This window comes from Rattus rattus, chromosome 15 (assembly GCF_011064425.1).
Source record: "Rattus rattus isolate New Zealand chromosome 15, Rrattus_CSIRO_v1, whole genome shotgun sequence".
Lineage (NCBI taxonomy): Eukaryota > Metazoa > Chordata > Mammalia > Rodentia > Muridae > Rattus > Rattus rattus.
The window spans coordinates 8,912,993-8,932,363 of NC_046168.1; the positions used below are offsets into that span (position 1 = coordinate 8,912,993).

Sequence of the window (19,371 nt, forward strand, 5' to 3'; positions counted from 1 at the left end):
GCCTCCCTGCCCCATTTCTCTGATGGGATGACTGTTTCCTCACTGCCCTGGGACTGTGTGCATTGGGACATGGCTATATATTGTCATAGGAACCTGATCTATAGCATTGGAGAATCCCTCTCTGATACTATAGAGTGGTTTTTTGTTTTTTTTTTTTTATTAAGACTCCAGTGGAATGTTGAAAATTTCCAAACTCCAAAGTATTCAAAGTTAAAACAACACGTTGCTCCTCTGTGACTGAATGGCCCTCTTGCTGCCTCATTGCCAAACCCAATGCATCAATTCCTCCTCACTGAGATTGATCTCTTGGCATTGCTGTCATTGCTGGGGTCACTGATGGTTCTGAGCTGCCCGATGTGGGCATTGGGAACTGAACTCATGCCCTCTGGGAGAACAAGCGCCCTTAACTGCTAAGCCATCTTTCTAGCTCCTTTTCTTACTCTCTTTTAAAAAAAATTTTTAATTATTCTTTGACAATTTTTTCCCAGCACTTGGGAGGCAGAGGCAGAGGCAGAGAGGCAGAGAGGCAGAGAGGCAGAGAGGAGAGGCAGAGAGAGGAGGAGAGAGGCAGAGAGGCAGAGAGGCAGAGAGGCAGAGAGAGAGAGAGGCAGAGAGAGAGGGAGAGGCAGAGAGAGAGAGAGACAGAGAGAGAGAGAGAGCAGAGAGCAGAGGCAGAGAGAGAGAGAGAGGCAGAGAGAGAGAGGCAGAGAGGCAGAGAGGCAGAGGCAGAGGCAGAGAGGCAGAGGCAGAGGCAGGTGGATCTTTGTGAGTGTGAGACTAGCATGGTCTACAAAGTGAGTTTGAGGACACCCAGAGTTACACAGAGAAACCGAGTCTTGAAAAAACAGTTTTATAATGCATATAATATATTTGATTATACCTCCCTCCTTACCCATTTATATTCTCTTTCTGTTTCCTCTGGATTCCCTTTCTTTCCAACAAGTTCCTCTCCTACTTTTCTTTCTTTCCTCTCTTCTTTTTCTCTTCCTTCCTTCCTTCCTTCCTTCCTTCCTTCCTTCCTTCCTTCCTTCCTTCCTTTCTTTCTTTCTTTCTTTCTTAAAGACTTATTCATTTATTATATATAAGTACACTGTAGCTGTCTTCAGATACACCAGAAGAGGGCATCAGATCTCATTACAGATGGTTGTGAGCCACCATGTGGTTGCTGGGAATTGAACTCAGGACCTCTGGAAGAGTAGTGGTGCTCTTAACCGCTGAGCCATCTCTCCAGCTCTTTCTTTCTTTTCTTTCTTTCTTTCTTCCTTCCTTCCTTCCTTCCTTCCTTCTTTTCTTTCTTTTTTCTTTCTTTCTTTCTTTTTTCTCTCTCTTTTCTTTCTTTCTTGACTCAGTTTAATTATGGTTGCTTTATGAGTATATAGATTTTGGGTTATTTACTAGAACATAAGTAACTTACCAGTGGTTATACCACTGAAGAAATATAGCTCCCTCAGTGGTTATTAACTGGTAGTAGCTCTTCAGCGAGGGTGGGGCTTTATGAACCCCTCTTCCTATCCATGTTGGAGTTGATTGGCTTGGTCTTATATGGATCTTATACAGGTAACCACAGTCTCTGTGGGTTCATGAGTATGATAGCCACATCTCATGTCCAGGGAGCACTCCTCCTCATCCTCTGGCTCTTTTTCTGACCCATCTTTGGTGATATTTCCTGAATCATAGGAGGGAGGGAGAGGGAAAGAGAGGAGAAGGAAAGAGAGGGAGGGGGAGGGGGGAAGGAAAAGGAGAGAGACTGATTGATTGAGATTCCATTTAGGAATACTCAACAGTGCTCAGCAGTCAGTGTTTCTTAGCCCTTTGACCAGATATGAGTCTGCCTCTGTAGAAAGGTTTTCTGATCAAGGCTGAGCCCAGCACTAATCTGTGGCTGTAAACATATGTAAAGGCTGTTTGCTAGCGGGTCCATTTTGCAGAACAACAGCAGGAGATTCCCCACTAGGGCCTATGACCTCTTTGATCATGAACTTTTGAGCAGATTTACAGTACCAGTTATGAATTCCCTCCTGTGGAGTAGGCCTCAAAGTCAGTCAGAAAGCAGTTGATTCCCTGTATCATCATGCCTCTATTGCTCCAGTGGTCACAGCTTGCGTGGTAAGCTGGTTTTGTAGTACTAAGGTTTAGCCCACTGTTGGATAAGATCAGTGATGATGATTCTTTGCAGCAGTATAAAGGCTAGACAGCATGAAGGACCTTCTCAGGTCAATTCCAGCTTGATTTCTTTATGTCCTATATTCAATATGTGATGTCTTCAGCATGAAGGTCTTACCATTGTGTTATGGTGTGTAGTCGAGAGCAATAACATTAAGCCTATATTGTTTTGGGTACATCTGGGACCTCCCTGACATGGGAAGGTATCCCGTATTTGGCACTGAGATTTTCACTTAATAACCCTTGGCTTCTAGGAGCAGCACGACTCATCCATGTAGTCTCTGCTCTCCTGGACTATAGAATTCTACACACTAATCTTACCCCTTACTAATCTGTTGCCCCTCTGGTTTCTTAGCCTACTGCCTTTCTTTTCCTGACCTGAAGTGGGCCCGAGGACTAGTTTTGCTCTGCTCTCCTGTGTACTCTGAGGTTTCTCTATACAACAGTGGCTCTTCTGTTGTTTCCGCTTTCACTCCCCACTCCTATTCTGATGGCACCAAGATCCTTGCCCTACCCTTTTCCCCTTTCTTTTTGTTCATGGATCTACTCTGTGCTCTGTGGCTGATTAAGTGGCTTCCTTGCCCTCTGCATTTTACAAATGAAAACTTGAGGCTTGGCTTCTGACATTCAGATTCTTTGAAGGCTGTGACCAATCTGGAGAGGGACAGGCAAGGCATTCTTTTATGCAATCACTTTACTTGTCTCTTGATTGTTCTTAGATAGAGCCATTATCTTTTGTCTCTGAAATCATAATTTCCAATAATCTATTTAGCCACTTTCTTGAAAATATGTACTTCATCCTCCTGGAGTGGGCATGAGGTAGGTCACGCCCTCCCACCTTCAAGTCAAGCCTGCACCTTCATTGCTTCCACTTCTTCATGTTGTTTTGTCTCCCTCTCCTTCCAGGGCTCTGGTTCTAGTTGGGCTCATTGAGCTCTCTTGGCCTGCTGTGCTCTCTGGCAGAACCGGAATCTGTCCTGTACTGCTGTTGGAAAGGCCTCTGGGGCTGTCTCTTCAGACTGGGAAAGTGGCATCTGGGCAGAAAAAGGCTTGTTGTGTTCACTGGAAGTGTCTGTCTTCCAACAGTCTCTCTTCACTTTGACCCTTGGCTGCCTTGGATTTGAGGGAAATCCCTATTTGCTTCATCCTGGGAGTGGCCTTCTCCTTGGGGCACCTGTTTTACAGAGGGCCAGTTCTGAGTCCAGTCTGGCCAGCTAGTAGGTAGGCTGCAGTGGCAACCATATTTCCTTTGATATTCCAACACTCTTGTTCCATTCCTTCGTGACTTTCTGCTTGCTTTGAATCTTGGGAGAAAGCCTATTTGACGACTCCAAACCTAATTCTCTTGTCCTTCAAGTCGTCCTTTAACATTCCACTCTTTTCTTAAGTCCTTCAAGTCGTCCTTTAACATTCTACTCTTTTCTTAAGCCTTGGTACATGGCTCTTCCAGGCCAGGGCTGTCCTTTCAGTCTCCTCTCTACGTTTCATATTTGCCTGCTTAAATTAGGTGGCGGCTTCTGTTTGTGGAGAGGTGAGTGCCTGTGTGCGTTCTACAGCCCATAAATAGTAATGAATGTGTCTGTGGGAAGAGCTCATCTCTAACCTTCAGTTTGCAAAGCACGGGATGGTTTCACAGCTGTTCCTGCAGCTGGTAGCTCTGTGTGCTTGGGTCTGGCTGTCTGGATGCTAGTATGCCGAGAAAACTCTGAGTGCATTAGGTCTACCCTGGGATTTCGGCTGAATCTGAATTCTGGTGTGGGGGTTTTCACTAAGATCTATTGTCCTCACCTACAGGGAGCAGGTACCCAACCAAAAGCCTGTGGGTTAGCTGGAAGAGGTGTGTGCTCTAGAATGTGAGTTCTAGATTAGTGGCTTGCCCTGATTGGCTGTGGGGTCAGGGACGACATTAATTACTGTACCAGTGGTAGAGGACAATTAAGTACCAGGTGCTATGAACACTTTTCATGTATTACTTATTTAATTCTCCTGTCTGTTCTTTGACATAGAAGCTCTTACTATGCCCATTTTATAGGTTAAAAAACAGCTTAGCAAAATTGTGTCTTTAACTTTTTTATTACACTTATTATTTTGTATGTGTAAGAAGATAGAGGAAAACAATGTTTCCATATACTGTAGGCAGCACCAAACACCAGAGACACCAAGGTGGGCTGCTCATGTGGCTGACTGTGCATTGGGCATTTTCACATTTCCCTGGTTCCTCCTGTGCACTGTTCCTGTGGCTTGGAGCAGCCACCATCTGCCTGGGTCAGCTAGCCCTGTCAGAACTTGCCTGGTACCCAGCGGTCTCCCCTCCCCCCCTTTACTGGCTTCTTTCTATTCTTTTGTTTTCTTTTCTCAGAAAAGACTAAAGTTACTGGAAGTTGTCCTGTTTACACAGGGTCCAGACTTCTCCAGTCTGTGTGAAGGGAGTGGAGGACAAAGCAGCATGAGGTGCCAGGGAGGTGGGAGCTTGGCAACCTCCCCTCATCCATTCCCCAGCGCCTGTTCTGGGCTACAGTAAACGGACACTACAGATTGCACCTGGTCTCTGTTTAAGTAGAGGCACTGCCTACAAATGGCCAGCTCACGTACCTTATTATCTCCCTGTCTCAGAGCCCGGAGGGTACTTAAGGAAAAAGTTACTGGGAGACACTGAAATAGTTTCCCTTTTCCTGGACTGAGTGGTGCTTTGAGTTGGATGAAGGCCATGCATGTAAAGCTTGCAGATCTGTTCTCTGCGAAGGCCAAGCAGGATGGAGGGTTTGTTTGGCAGGCCCTGAAGGGTGGGCTCGGGCTTGTGAGTGGCAAGTGCTCTGGGAGGAGGGTACTCTTCTCGGATCCAGTGGGATGCCGTGACTTTGGCTTCATGTTGAGCTTTTCTTTTGTGGTCCCAGATGCCTGGGTTCCTGCTTGTGGTTCCCAGATCATCATAGCAAAATGCAGCTTGTGTCTGCTTCCACTTTGCTCTTTCTCCCTCTCAGTTGGCTTCAGCCAAAGCTCAGGACAAGCTTTGCCTGCATTCTCTCTACCAAAACCAAGTGACATGGGTGCAGGCCAGGCCTTAAAGGGCAGACACTTAGCCCCCCCCTACATGCTACGGAGTTTGTATTTGTTCTCTGGATATCCACCCCTCCCACCCAAAGCCTGGGAAGCATATTCCTTTGATCTGACCCCACTTCACCTGATCTCTCCTCTGTTTTCCCAATGGCGCACTCCTAGCCCCAGGCCTACTCTCTTGTGGGAAAAGAAATGGAGGCAATAACTAGGTCAGCTGTGTGGTCCTTGTGGGGTTATTGAGGGGAGATGAAGGATCCACTTTCACTTGATCTCTCACCCTTTGTATTGACAGAAAATATTGTTGTTGCATGAGTGTGTGTAGGAGACAGGCGATGAGAGCTCTGTGGAGCTGCCTTTCCTCTGCCCTCTGTCCCCTTCCTACTCTAGGAGATGAGGAAGCTGTTATGTGTGCATCCGCCACTCCAACCTACTGTTCCTCCGTCTCTTCTGGGCCTCTTGTTCATTTTGCCCTTGACTTCTTCCTTCTCATCTGTCTTTCCTATTGCCAGTCCCATGTTTACCTCTGGCTGTAGGAAAGGAGCACTGTGTGTGCACATGCATGTATGCATGAGACTGTCACACAAGGACATCTGTGGCTTTGGGGTTAGTGTGCGTGCTTTCTACTTTCTCCTCTCCCTTCCCTTCTTTGCTTTTAAGATAGTGTCTATTCTGTGGTCCAGCAGACTGGCCTTGGGCTTGCTGTCATTCTCCTGACTGAGCTTTCCAAGGGCATCGAGTGCAGAAGTGAGCCAACATGCCTGACTATTTTCTTTTGTTTTATATTCTGCTAATGTCAGGTCCCTCACATTATCCTGGCTCTCAAGTCAAGGTTGCAGGATAAGAAGGATAAAAGGCATTTGGTAGATCCAGGGCTGTGTCCTCTTGAGACCCATCTCCCTGACCTCCCTAGCCTCTCTCAGTGTGGAGCCCCTTCCCTTGACCACCCTTAGCCCACCTGGCCCCTTCCCATCACCCTGGCTATGGACAGGCACCTGCTTAGAACAGTGCAGTTGCCGTGAACTCATTCTCTGTCCCTCAGTATGATTGGTGCCCCCAGGAAGCTAGGATGCTGGGAGGAACTTGTGTGGCACTCAGCAGTTCCATTTTGTGATAAAAAAAAAAAAAACAAAAAAATGGAGAGGGAGACTGGCAGAAAGCAGAAGCTGTTGCTGCTGGGTGATGTAGCAGCTATTTTTAGCCCTAAGCCTTTGCTTTTCCGTTTGGCTGTGCTTTTTTAGCACAGTGCTGGTCCAGCAGGGATGTTTTCTTTCAGGCTGCAGATGTCCTTAGGGAAGGAAGGTTTCTGTCTGCCCCTGGGAAGACATGGGCTGGTCAAAGGGCAATAACTTCGGAGAGTGGGTCCATTTTGCTGCAGTAATGTCACAGAACCAGCAAATCGGAGCAGGGTCGGGCATGGCAGGGCAGGAGAAATGTAAACAGCGTAGTCTTGAGATACAAGAAATACTCCCCTGTAGCCGAATCAGTCACACTGTGCAAATGCCTGCCTGGAGACAGTGGCACCAGGCTCATGTTCCGTGTGAAGCCTCTTCCGAGGGTCTGGGCTAATACAGTCCGAATCCTTCGGAGCTTTGTGTCACTCTGACTTAGTGTCGTTTCTCTTCCGGCCTCTCCTAGATTATGTGCTAGCTTGGGTAGAGTTGTCTTGATGTCCAACTTGTATTACACATTTCATTACTACTCTAGAAACAGAGACTCTGTATTAAAAATAATTCTCCACTCTCCCTTTCCTTCACCCACTTGACAGATGCTCCTTCCTTTCTTTATGATTTCTGGATCTGTCATGAAGGTGAAATCATATGATATTTGGCCTTTTGTATATGGCTTATTTCACTTGATGTAATATTTTGGGGTTTTGTGTTCCAGTATGCACCCAATTTCATTCTTTTTATATTACTAATAGTCCAGTGTGTGTGTGTGTGTGTGTGTGTGTGTGTGTGTGTGTGTGTGTGTGTGTGTGTGTGTCTTGACAAGGTCTTAACATCTACAGTCTGGTTTTGAACTCACTGTATAGTTAAGTCTGCTTTGATGTCATGATTCTTCTGATTGTACCCCCGCTGCTGAGGTTACAGGCATGCAGCACTGAATCTGAATCTCTTTATCTGTAGGTGAGCACTTGGGTTAGCTCTACGTTTTAAGACTTGTGAATAGTGTCTCTGAATACATTTGCACAAGTAGCTGCTTGAACTCCTGCTTTGTTCGCATAGGTGTATATCTGGCTGTACAGCAGTTTTATCTGTAGCTTCTTGTTGTCTTTTTTTTTTTTTTTAATGATGTGGACCTCAGAGTTGTTGTCGTTTTTTAAGAACTTTTTTTTTTATACGAATGTACTGCAGCTGTCTTCAGACACACTAGAAGAGAGCAGTCAGTGCTCTTAACCACAGAGCCATCTCTCCAGCCCTTTTGTTGTTTTTTTAAAGACATGGTCTCACTATGTAGTCCAGGATGGCTTTAAATTCTTGATCCTCCTACCTGGCTTAAATACAAAATTTTTGTTTGTATTTGTTTTGTTTTAGGTTTATTTTATTTTAACCTCATGTACTATGTGTCAGTGCATGGGTATGAACATAGAAGTGTAGGCACTGCAGAGGCCAGAAGGTGGTGTTATAGGTGATTGCTAGCCCCTGGACACAGTATTGTCTCTAATCCATGAATACAGGACATCTTTCTGTTCTTATGTTTTAAAATTGTTAACACCTACTAAAATTATGCTATGACTTGTTTGGTCATTTAAAAAGCAGTGCAGAAGAAGATTTTGTGGCTTGGAAATTTGAGCTTTGCTACAGGATGCTGATACTATCTGTTGTCAGCCGTGATAATGGGTATTGTTGAAAGTGGATGCTACAGGTACTGATATAGACCTGGCCCCGTATCTGTTCACGTGTAGTGCAGGTGGATGATTTCCTTATTTCCACCGTAGCAGTAGCACCATCTATAATCCCAGGTACTGTCAATGGGGAAGGGAGGGCCAGGGCTGTTATGCACATACATTGCTAATCAGGGCAAAACACGAGTGACGGGAGCTGGGAGCGGCAGGGATTTATGGAGCCACAGTAGAAGGCCTGTCACACTTCTGTGCAAGAGCTGTCTGACATTTGTGGAGTAAGTGCTGTTACACGGGACTCATGATAATGGGAAGGAACCAGGCCCTGACCTTCTGTTTTCTGTGCTTGTACCCTCAGGTCCTGGTTATGGCTCCTCAGCACCTGCCTTCAACTAGGATGGCCCCTCGAGGAATGCTGCTGGGGCTGCTGTTGGCTTCCTGCTTAACTTTCTGCCTCAGTTGTCAGAACTCAGTAAGTGTCTTCTGTAGATTACAGCAGGCCTGAGACAGCCCCTTGTCCCCAAGACCACTGTGAGATGGGATAGGTTCAGAGTTTTCTGTTTTATGGAAACAGTTTTCACATTTCTAGTTCCTTTAACTCCTGTTTAAAGGGTGTGGCAGTTTCCCTTGGAAGGGAGGGACAATGGGGACAACAGTGACGATAATACAGTAATAAATAATAAGCTTCCGTGCACTAAGCACGGAATGGATTGTTTCTTTTTTAAATGTATTCTTTTTTAAAATAAGAATTTATTTTCTGTGCACTGGTGTTTCGTCTGCATGTAAGGCTGTGCGAGGTGTCCAGTCTTGGAGTTACAGGTATAAGCTGCCATGTGGGCGTAGAGCATTGGACCTGGGTGCTCTATCAGCCAGTGCTCTCAACCGCAGAGCCATCTCCTCGGCCCTCTTGTGTGTATTCTTACCTAACCATTCCAGCAACCCTGTACGGTAGGCAACTGCAATAATTCTCATTCCGAAAAGGAAGAGACGGGAGTCAGAGACTTAAGTACTGTTGTCAGAATCACACAGCTATGAAGAAGAGCTGGAGGAGGTCAAAACTATCCTGACAACTCGATGTCGGCCAATACCAGCTTGAAGCAGACTGCTCCTTCCTCTCCTTTCTCCTTGTGCTTTCTCTTCTGTCCAGATATGACTTTCCCTTTTCTTGTTCTTCCCAGGCCTGTCTTGGTTAACTGAACCCTCACTGTTCAGAGCTGCAGCGTTTGTCATAGGTAGCTAGAGACTGCCAAAAGAAGTCTGGCCTGCCCACAGTGGCACATTAACAGGCTCTTTCCCCCTGGGTTGTCTCCTAAAATAGGCTGCCCTTGACCAGCTCCCTGTGTCGCCCCTTCCTTGGCCACCTTTCCCAACCCCCCGGGGCTCTTACTAAATGTTGGGTAAAGCTTTGGAACTAGAGGCCCTTGAAGTGCAAATGACAATTGTGATGAATTCAATAACGACCCTGCTCTGCTTAGGTTCTCCTCTGGCTCCAGGCAAACTTCCACCTTCTCTGTGAAGTGGTTTGTTTCCCCACCCCACCTCCTTTGTGGAGTGGAGAATGTGCAGATAGGAGTCACAAATCCTTTTGAGCTTTGGATGTGCTCTGACTAAGATCCTGTTGGTCCTGTTCTGCACCCCACCCTTCCACTTCCACACACCCCTTCTCTCTCTCTCTCTGTCTCTCTCTCTCTCTCTGTCTCTCTCTGTCTCTCTCTCTCTCTCTCTCTCTCTCTCTCTCTGCTTTTCAAGGACAATGGAATCCCAGGATAGGACTAGTTACAACATGATGTCTCTGACATAGCTTAGCAATAAAAATTACCCAGAAAGGCACCCAAGAGTCTTAAGGATCAGAAATGTGTCCCCTTCTCAACTTAGAGCTCAGGAGGACCCCTGTGTTCCCTGTTGAGAGCTAAAGCAGATGCACGATTAACAAAGCATGCTGATGAATTTACTTAAGGACTGTTAGCAAGTCCCTTCTGGATAATAGTCTAACCAAATAGATGAGCTTTCAGAACCCTAATTATTCTGGCCCATTTATATTAGCTCTATTGAGTCTAGTCTCAGAAAAATGTTAATACTGACTCCATCAAGAGAAGCTGCTTTTATCCTTGTCTGTTCCTAAGCTGTGTCTGTTTGTCATAATCTCTCAGCATGTGCTAAGAGCAGTAGGAGTGAAAGCATCTTTTCTCTCATACTGTGAAAGTGCTGCCCCGATGGCATTTACAATCCAAATTGTGCAGCCAGCCACCTTGCTGGTGTTCTAAATGGAACCAGTGCTGATGACCCTTTCTTCAGAGCCTGGAGTCCAAGCACTGTTCTTGCTGACCTGGAATTGTCCACAGCAGGATAGCTGTGTGTATCTGTGTGAGCTGGGGATGACTTCTCTACCCAGTACCTAATGCCATACTCCCTTGTGGGAGTGTTTAATATTCGATGTCACCTTGACAACCTTGAGAGTTGCCCAGGAGACAAACATCTGGGCATGTCTATGAAGGAGTTTCTAGGTTGGTTAATTGAGGTGGGAAGACCCTCTCTAGCTGCTAGCAACACCTTTCTGTGAGTTGGGATCCTGGACTACATGGAGAGGAGAAGGCAAGCTGGACCGATAGTTCTACCTCCCTGCTTCCTGACTGAGGATGCAGGGAAAGTGCTTACCTCAAGCTCTCGCTGAATGCCTTTCCTCACGATTGGACACCCCTCCTTCTCTTAATGTGCATCAGTATTTGGCCTGCATGTGGACCTATGTGAGGGCATCGGGCCCACTGGAATGTGAGTTATAAACTTGCAAGCTGGTCTTGTGGAAGAGCAGCCTGTGTGCTCAGCCACTGAGCCACCTTTCAGCCCCTGCTGTATCCCTTTCTAAGACACTAGCCAAAATAACCCTTCCTTCCTAAAGTGGCTTCTATCAGGCATTTTGTTACAGTAACCAGGAGTGTTAAATTGGATGCCACAGTGTAGGAGGAGTATAAGGGTTGAAGGACTGTGATGTGAGGTTCCTGTCTTCTAAAATGCTGTCAGTGGGTGGGGAGGCCGTGGAGCTTAGTGAGAAGAACAGAATCCTTATGGTCTCTTTTGTGACCATGTCTGAGGTTTGTTTCCTCATCTGAGAGACTTGTTGCTATCTCCTTTCCAAATTTTTATTGAGATTAAGTATGATTATATAGATAAATACCAGCACGGGCACTAGTACATATGGCAAATAAATACCAGACATTATTTTTAGTATAGAATGTTGATTCCAGTGGTTAATTTTCCAAGGGATGGGTGTGGAATGTTACCCTAGAAGTCTCTCTATCACAGTGTTGTTGACACAAAACCCCACAGCTCTCATCTTAAAGGGATAACTTATTTGGGAGCCATTTTGAGTGACTATGACCTGGGAAAAAAGATTTCACTTACCCAAAGTATTCCGTGTTCCGACATGGCAGCAGTTTCATAAAGTTTTTACAGGTCATAAATCAAGGAAAGTTGGTGTCAAAGATGAAGTTACATTTTGGAGTCAAGTTGTCCAGACCTTAAATTCTTGTGCTTCTGAGCAGTGTGATGTGAGTAGGCCTTATCCTTCACCTCATATGTACAGTGGGGATAGTCTGTCCTTCACAAGTGAGGCTGTGCTGAATTGAATCATGGGAAGCAGTTTCCCCAGGGCATGGCCTCTGATCAAGGCCTAATAAATGGTAACCTCCATGATCCTGGTAATCCCATCCTTGTGACGCAGTTTCCCCACAGAGTCTCTTCTGAAATTCCCTTTTGAGTTGGCTGTCCAGCCTTGGGATGTTGATGCCATTGACTTTCTGTGAGTCCTAGGAAATGTCTAGTCACTCAGGGCCAGATCTGGTGAATGGAGAGAACAGATTGAACACAAGAGCACCGACTTTACGTCATTTTCCACTAAAGTCTGAGGTTTCTTAAAATCTGATTCAAAGATGATATAAGAAATGATGTTTCTTACAAAAAAAATGTTGAGGAAAAAGATTGTTGAAAATGTTAGGCCTCTTTAGGGCTTAAGGGCTGTTGCTTCTTTCCATGGGTGCATTTTATTCTTAATCAATGCAGTAATCATACACATTTATGAGGATAGGACATTTGTAAAATGTGTAATGACCAGGCTGGGTGATGATTGCCTGGTTTCTAACCTTAGATGTTTATCAATTTTTCATTTCAGGGACATTCAAACTCTTGTCTCCTAGCTATTTTGGCATACCAAGTTAACTTGTCAGACATGGTTGTTGTACTCTCCTGTAGGGTTTCTATCTAATAGCACTGTATCCACTAACCGTCTCCCCATCCCGCGTGCCTTTCTTTGTTCCCTGTCGTGAAAGCAACTCTCTAGCCTCCATGTGTTTAAGACGTGTGGTCTTTCTGTGAGGTCTAGGGATGGAGTGTGGTTCAGCACTGGCCTGGCCTTGGGTTTGTTTCCTGGTGCCACATAAAAATAGGAAACAATCCTTCTGTGCCTGGCTAATGTCACTTAACAAAGCGCCCTCTAGTCAGTCCCATCAAACTGCTGAAGACTTGTCTATGGAATACGTGCCCTTTATTTATTTCACTGTCCATCCTCTGCTGGGCACCTGGGTTGATCTGTACCTTAGCGGTTGTAACACACGAGTGCAGTAATTTCTTTGTCACACAGATTTCGGTTATTCTGTGAATGGTCAGCAGTATGATCGACAGATCCTGTGCCAGGAAACCCTTAACTTTTTTGATAAGCACACTAACATATTTCTTCTACCAACAGTGTGTGAAAATTCCCCCTTTCTACATCCTCACCATCATCTTTTGTGTGTGTGAGAGTGTGTGTGTGTGTGTTTTCATAATAGCCTTTCTAACTCAGTAGAATGATAATGTATTGTTGTTTTTATTTCTGGTTTGCTTTAGGCATCTTTATGGAAGAGTGTATCAGGAGTTTTCACTTCCAGAGGGCTAGGGTCCATGACCGTCATGGCAGGAACATGGCAGTGTGCAAGCAGGCATAGTGCTGGAGCAGGAGCTGAGAGCTTACATCTGATCTACAAGCATTGGAGGGAGGGAGGGAGGGAGGGAGGGAGAGAGGGAGAGAGAGAGACACACTTAGTCACTGTTCTACTGCTGTGAAGAGGCTCCGTGACCATGGCAACTCTTACTAAGGGAATGTTTAATCGGGAGCTCACTTCCAGTTTCCGAGGTCAGTCTGTTATCATCATGGTGGCAGCGGTGGCACACATGGGGCTGAGAGCTCCTGATCAAAAGGCAGAGAGACATGAAGCTTTGAGGGTCTAAAAGTGCATTCCCAGTGACACATTCCTCTAACAAGGCCAAGCCTACTCTGACAAAGCCACACCTCCTTAGCCTGACGACTACTCTTTCTACTGTATGAGCCTGGGGTTGAGTATTCTTATCAAACCACCCAGAGACTGGGAACGGATTGAGAAAGCTTAAAGCCTGCCCTCCATGACACACTTCCTCCAACAAGAGCACACTTCCTAATGCTTCCCAAACAGTTTCACCAACGGGGACCAAACCTCCAAACATGCAAGCCTGTGGACTTCCCTTCTTAGCAGCACAGTGATACCAAGTATCTTCGCATACTTGTTAGCTATGTCTAAACTGTGTCTAACCAGGGCTTTGTGCCCTATTACTGAGCAGTGCTAGAGATGAAGTCTAGGGTCCTCTATATGTTAGCTAAGCATTCCACAAGGAGCTGCAACCCAGTCCATTTACCCATTGAATTTTTTCATGTTGGTTTGTCTGGTTTCCTTACATATTCTGGTCAGTAACCTCTTGGTGGCTAAGAATCTTGCAAATGTTTTTCTCCAGTTCTTTAATTTCTTTATTATTGTATTTATGATGTTGCCTGTGGGGACACATCTATAGAGTGTGCACAATCAGAGTACAACTTAGTTGATCCTTTATATGGGTTCTAGGGGTGCCACAGGTACGTTAACAACTGGGTTATCTTTATGGCTCCTTTTGTCTCATTCTTGAAATTGTCTGTTCTGAGGTTATCTGTGTAGAAACTGTAGTACCAGTGTTTGAGTTTTGTGTTTGGGGATCAGCCCAGTTTTCTCATGTGCTTCCCTATGATTTTGTTTAGTTTGCTACTTTTTCTCTCCCTCTCTCTTCCCCCTCCTTTTCTCTCTTCTATTTTAATGAGGTATCTTGTATCCTGGCTGTTTTTCAACCCCTCGTGTAGCCAAGGATGATCCCTGAACTTTGAATCCTCCTGCTTCTACCCCATTAATGCTGGAATTACAGGTGTGTGCTCCATGTCCAGTTTATATGGTGATCGGGACGGAACCCAGGCCACCATACATTTGGGCAGGCACTGTGCCGGCAGAGACGCATCCTAGCAGCCCTCACCAGCTTGGTTCTTTTGCTCAGGATTGTGTTCACAGGGTGTTTGTAGTTCCACACGATTTTATTGTTGTTGTTGTTTTTTGTTTTTTGTTTTTTTTTTCTTTTTTCTTTTTTTTCAGAGCTGGGGACCGAACCCAGGGCCTTGCGCTTGCTAGGCAAGCGCTCTACCACTGAGCTAAATCCCCAACCTTGTTTTTTGTTTTTTTGTTTTGTTTTGTTTCGTTTTTGAGACTGAGTTTCTCTGTGTATCCCAGGCTGTCTGGGAGCTTGCTTTGTAGGCCAGGCTGGCTTTGAACTCACTGAGATTCTGGCAGCCTCCACCTTCCAAGTACTGGGATTAAAGTCATATGAAGCCATACTGACTGAGTTCCACCTGAAGTTTTGCAATCAATTTCTCCCTATTTGTTTATTTTGAGTGTGTATTTGTGTTGGAGATGTGTTTCATGACACATGGAAGTCAGGAAAACTTTCAGAGGTCAGTTCTCTCCGCCATGTGAGTCCTGGGGATTGAATTCATGTTGTATAAAGGCTTGGTGATAAGCATACTTACCTGCTGAGCCATCTAGCCAGCACGAATTTTGCAGTCCTTTTAAAAGACTGAATCTGTAAAATCAACTCTGTAGATCGCTTTTGGCAGTATGGACATTTTGCCATTGATACATCTGGCCTCTGAATGTAAGCTGACTTTCCATTTTCCTGGGATGGGAGATTCAATTTCTTTTATTTTCAACTGTAGAAACTCTTCATTTCCTTGGCTAAATTCCTCCTCCCCACTCTCGGGGATTGGGGGGGGGGGACAGCGCACGAGGGCTAAGTTTTCTTATATAGAAAAATCACATCTTTTGCAAATAGGTAATTTGACCTTTTTTTTTTTTTTGATGTTTTTTATTTCTTGCCTTGTTCCAGATTTGTGAATAAACAATTTCAGCTTTCTGCTGCAGCGTGCTGTTAACTGTGGGTTTACTGTGTAAAAAGCTGTTCCTTCTAGGTACTAATTGTTTTAGACTTTTGAATCTGAGCACCACTGAGTATTATTAAATGCAGTTCTGTATCTGCTGAGATGCTTGTGTGGTTTTGTCCTCAGTTTTGTTGATGTGATTAATTAGGTTTATTTGTATATGTGTGTGGAATAAATCTTATTTGATAACCCCCTAGGAGGCTATCATTTCTCTTTATCGGCCTTGGAAGCTGAGGATCTAACTCAGGTCACCAGGCCTGTGAGCAAGCTCAATAGCCCTGTGGTTCGCTTTTGTTGTTAATTGTTATTGTTTTTTGTTTTTGATACACTGTTGGGTTTGATTTGGCATTATTTCATTAAGAATTCTCACATTTATGCCATCATGTAGTATATTGGTCTCTAGTTTCATTGGATTGTTGTATTCATATCTAGTTTTAATATTTAACATAATTGGCCTAACAGAATGAGTTTGGGAGGATCCTGAACCAGACAGTTCTTTGGAATAGTTTGATGATTGGTTTTAGTTTGTTGAAGGTTTGAAGCCTTCTGATCCTATGTGAAAATGTAACTATTATTCTCCAGAAATAACTGTCTTCTCCAAGGCTCACTGCCTCCATCTACAAACCTAGGCCTAGTTCTAGAAGCTTCTGTCCTCCATACAATCAGTCTTATCTAGAATATTTTCAGCCTCTGAGACTTACTGCTCACCCTTCTTGTTCTTTCTGATCTCCGGCTGGCTGCTTCACCTCAGCTGTTCTAGCTCAGACTCCTCTCCCAGATGACTGATTCAGTCTGGCTTCTCTCTGCCTCTGTCTGTCTGTCTGTCTGTCTGTCTGTCTGTCTGTCTGTCTCTGCCTCTCTCTGCCTCTCTCTGCCTCTCCTGAACCTGACCTCACACTAACTCTGGCAATCTTCTGTCTGTCTGTCTGTCTGTCTGTCTGTCTCTGCCTCTCTCTGCCTCTCTTGAACGTGACCTCACACTAACTCTGGCAATCTTCTCTAATCTTTTGGCTTCCTTTCATTCTCTGGTTTATTCTGTCTTCACCTGTGTCTAACTTGTTCTCTCTTTAACCTGTCTCTGTGAAACTCTGAGTGAAATCTGCCCTCTTTCCTGTTCTTTGCTCTCTCTCTCTCTCTCTCTTTTTTTTTTTCCTTTTTTCTTTTTTTCCGGAGCTGGGGACCGAACCCAGGGCCTTGTGCCAAGCGCTCTACCACTGAGCTAAATCCCCAACCCCTTATGCTGCTCTCTGTTAATAGATTCCCTTTCTTTTCTTTTCTTTTTTTTTTCTTTTCTTTTCTTGTTAGAGTTGGCCATATTCTATTCTGACAAATCTGATTCATCACTTTGTCACCCAAAACTAGACATCATTTTCAAACGTGGCTGCTTTCTTCTACAAACTAATTTTACCTTCATTATTTTTTATTAAAGCTGTGTTCTAAGCGTGTGTCTGTATTCCTGCTAGAGAGATTAAAGATGTGTGCTAAGAACTGAGCCACCCCACAACTAGAAACATATTTTTGTTGTCATTGTTGTTGTTGTTTTCTTTTAGTATTTTTTAATTAAATAACAATCTCAGAGTTCACAATGTAGTCAAATGTCCTGCAATACCTATGCCTGTCCTCGATGGGAGAGCTTCTTAGTACTGATTCAATCTCATTTTTTTTAATCTGTTCAAGCTTTTTATGTTATGTTCAACTGTTGCTGTAAAATTATAAAAAAAAAAAATGCTGTCTTTTATCCACAGTAGGTACGGCACCACAGTGCCCCAAGATCTCTGGTAGACATCTTCATCTCTGTCAGCAAAACCTCTCACCCACTTTGCTCCATCCCATATCACACTGCCGATGGCTTCTCTCTGAGCTTGGTGACAATCTCTCTACCCATCCAGTTCCCAAGGCAGTTGCCACCATACACATGTCTCCAGCCACCACACACTTGAACTTAAATCACCACATGCAAGAACGCACAACACAATTACCTCTGATCCAATCGATACTATATAATTTGCTCATCTAGACACACAAAGCCCTGTACACATCTATCCCATAAGAGTATTCTTAACAACTGTAGAGGTGCAGAGAGGAATCTTAACATCGGCCTCCATGTTCTTCCTGCCGCTTCTCTCCCGCTCCCATCTCCTCCTCTAAAGCCTTTTTCCCATCCATCCTTCCTTCTCGTCCAATGACAGGCTTCGTTCTATCTTGTACCTGCCTTTACCTGTATGACATCATCCTACATTCAGCTTCATAAGTTGTGTGTCTAGAAATCAATCCATTTCTTGTGGATTTTCCAATTTTTAGTATTTAGTTGTATATAAGAATACATTTCTGTAGTATCTGTTACAATATCCCCCTTTTAAATCTCTCATTTTATTTATTTCTTTTATCTTTTATCACTAATCATGTTTGCTGTGAACAAATTGCTTGATAGAGAAGAGAAAGGAATTGTATTTTGAAGGATAGTTCCAGGGGCTTTGGATCCATTCTGACAGGGATGGGTGGCCTCATGGAGTGGCTGTCTGTGGTGATCTGAATGTGTGGAGTGACTGTGGGATAGGAACATGCAGTGGAAGCTGGTGACATTGTGGAGGACTGGAAGCAGAAAGAGAGACATGACAACCAGAGTCTACGGCCTCCAGAGTCCTTTTTCTAGTGACTTGTTTGTTTTAGTAGAACCTTATTTCATAAATGTTCCTGCGCCTTTAAAGTAGTACAGTGAAATGGGAAACAGATGCTCAAACCATGAACTTACTGAGGAAACTTCAGATAAAACCATAACATTTGTGATTCGTCTAGCTAACATTCTGCCAGTTTTGTTTTTCTTCAAGAAAACTAACCCAGAGCTGGGCATAATGACATGCATCTGTAATCTCAGTACCTGAGAGGCAGGGGTGTTCAAATCCAGCCTTGGCTACTTACTGACGTCACTACCAGCTTGGGCTATATGGGATCAAGTTTTATAAAACCAACCACAACTCTTTACTGATATTTTGTTTTTCTTCTTTAGTCTGTTTTTTTTTTTTTTTTAAATCTCTGCTATGGTCTGCTCTTTTTTTCCCTTACCTTCTACCACCTATGGGTTCAACTAGTTCTGGAGTTATACTATTACATTGTTTAAAGTCTTTTTTTTAAAGGTTGCTGTAAACCCCCCTCTTAGTATCACAAAGGTTTTGATATATCATGGTTTGATTTTCATTTGTTTCAAGAAGTTTTGTTGTTTATTTAGTTTTCTGAGATAGGTTCTGGAGTAGCCTTGATATCACTGTGTAGTTGAGGAAGATCTTGATGTGCTGATCCTCCTGACTGACTTCTAAGTGCTGGTTTACAGGTGTTTATTGTTCCACTTGTTTCAAGAAAATTTGATTTAAAAAAATCATTATTGACCCGATGTTCATTTAAAATAATATTAATTTCCTCCCCTGTATTTGTATAAGTTCTTCTAAATTTTTTTTGTCATATTTATTTAGTGTGTGTGTACATGTGTGTGTGTGTGTGTGTGTGTGTGTATGTGTGTGTGTGTGCGCACGTGTATGCATGCTCACATGTGCTTAGCATGGTGTAAGCCTACAGTGACTTGTGGGAGTCAGTTTGTTCTTTCCACCATGTGAGTCCCAGGGATTGAATATAAAGTAGTCAGGCTTGGTGGCAAGTGCCTTTGCCTGCTGAGCTATCTTGGTGGCCCCTTTATACAATTTCTAAAGTCTCTATAGATTTCTTGTTTTATTCAATTGTGAGCAGGAAAAAATACAGGTCTTTTCAGGTTGTAGTTCTTATAATCTTTTTTTAAAGACTTGTCGTCTAACATATAATCTATCCAGAATAAAATTCTATGTTCTGAGAAGAAAAGTGTATATACTGAAACTGTTAGATGAAGTGTCCTGTAATTATCTGTTAAATTGGCCTATAGTATAATTCAACTCCAGTATTTTTTCATTGATTGCCTATTATCTTTCCTTTGATGAAAGTGGGTGTTAAGGTCCCCATGATTATGTATGAGAGCTTGCTTTGTACAACT

At 44.0% G+C, this 19,371-nt stretch overlaps 1 protein-coding gene across 1 annotated transcript in view; it reads left to right on the forward strand.

The window, feature by feature from the left end:
• The window catches only part of LOC116884500 (nucleotide exchange factor SIL1), a 168,051-nt gene that overhangs the window by 46,246 nt on the left and 102,434 nt on the right, over positions 1–19,371 (forward strand). Inside the window, exon 2 of the mRNA XM_032885630.1 lies at positions 8,421–8,534. Coding sequence (XP_032741521.1) covers positions 8,430–8,534 — 105 coding nt within the window. The 5' untranslated portion in view covers positions 8,421–8,429. The remainder of the gene's footprint in view (positions 1–8,420; positions 8,535–19,371) is intronic.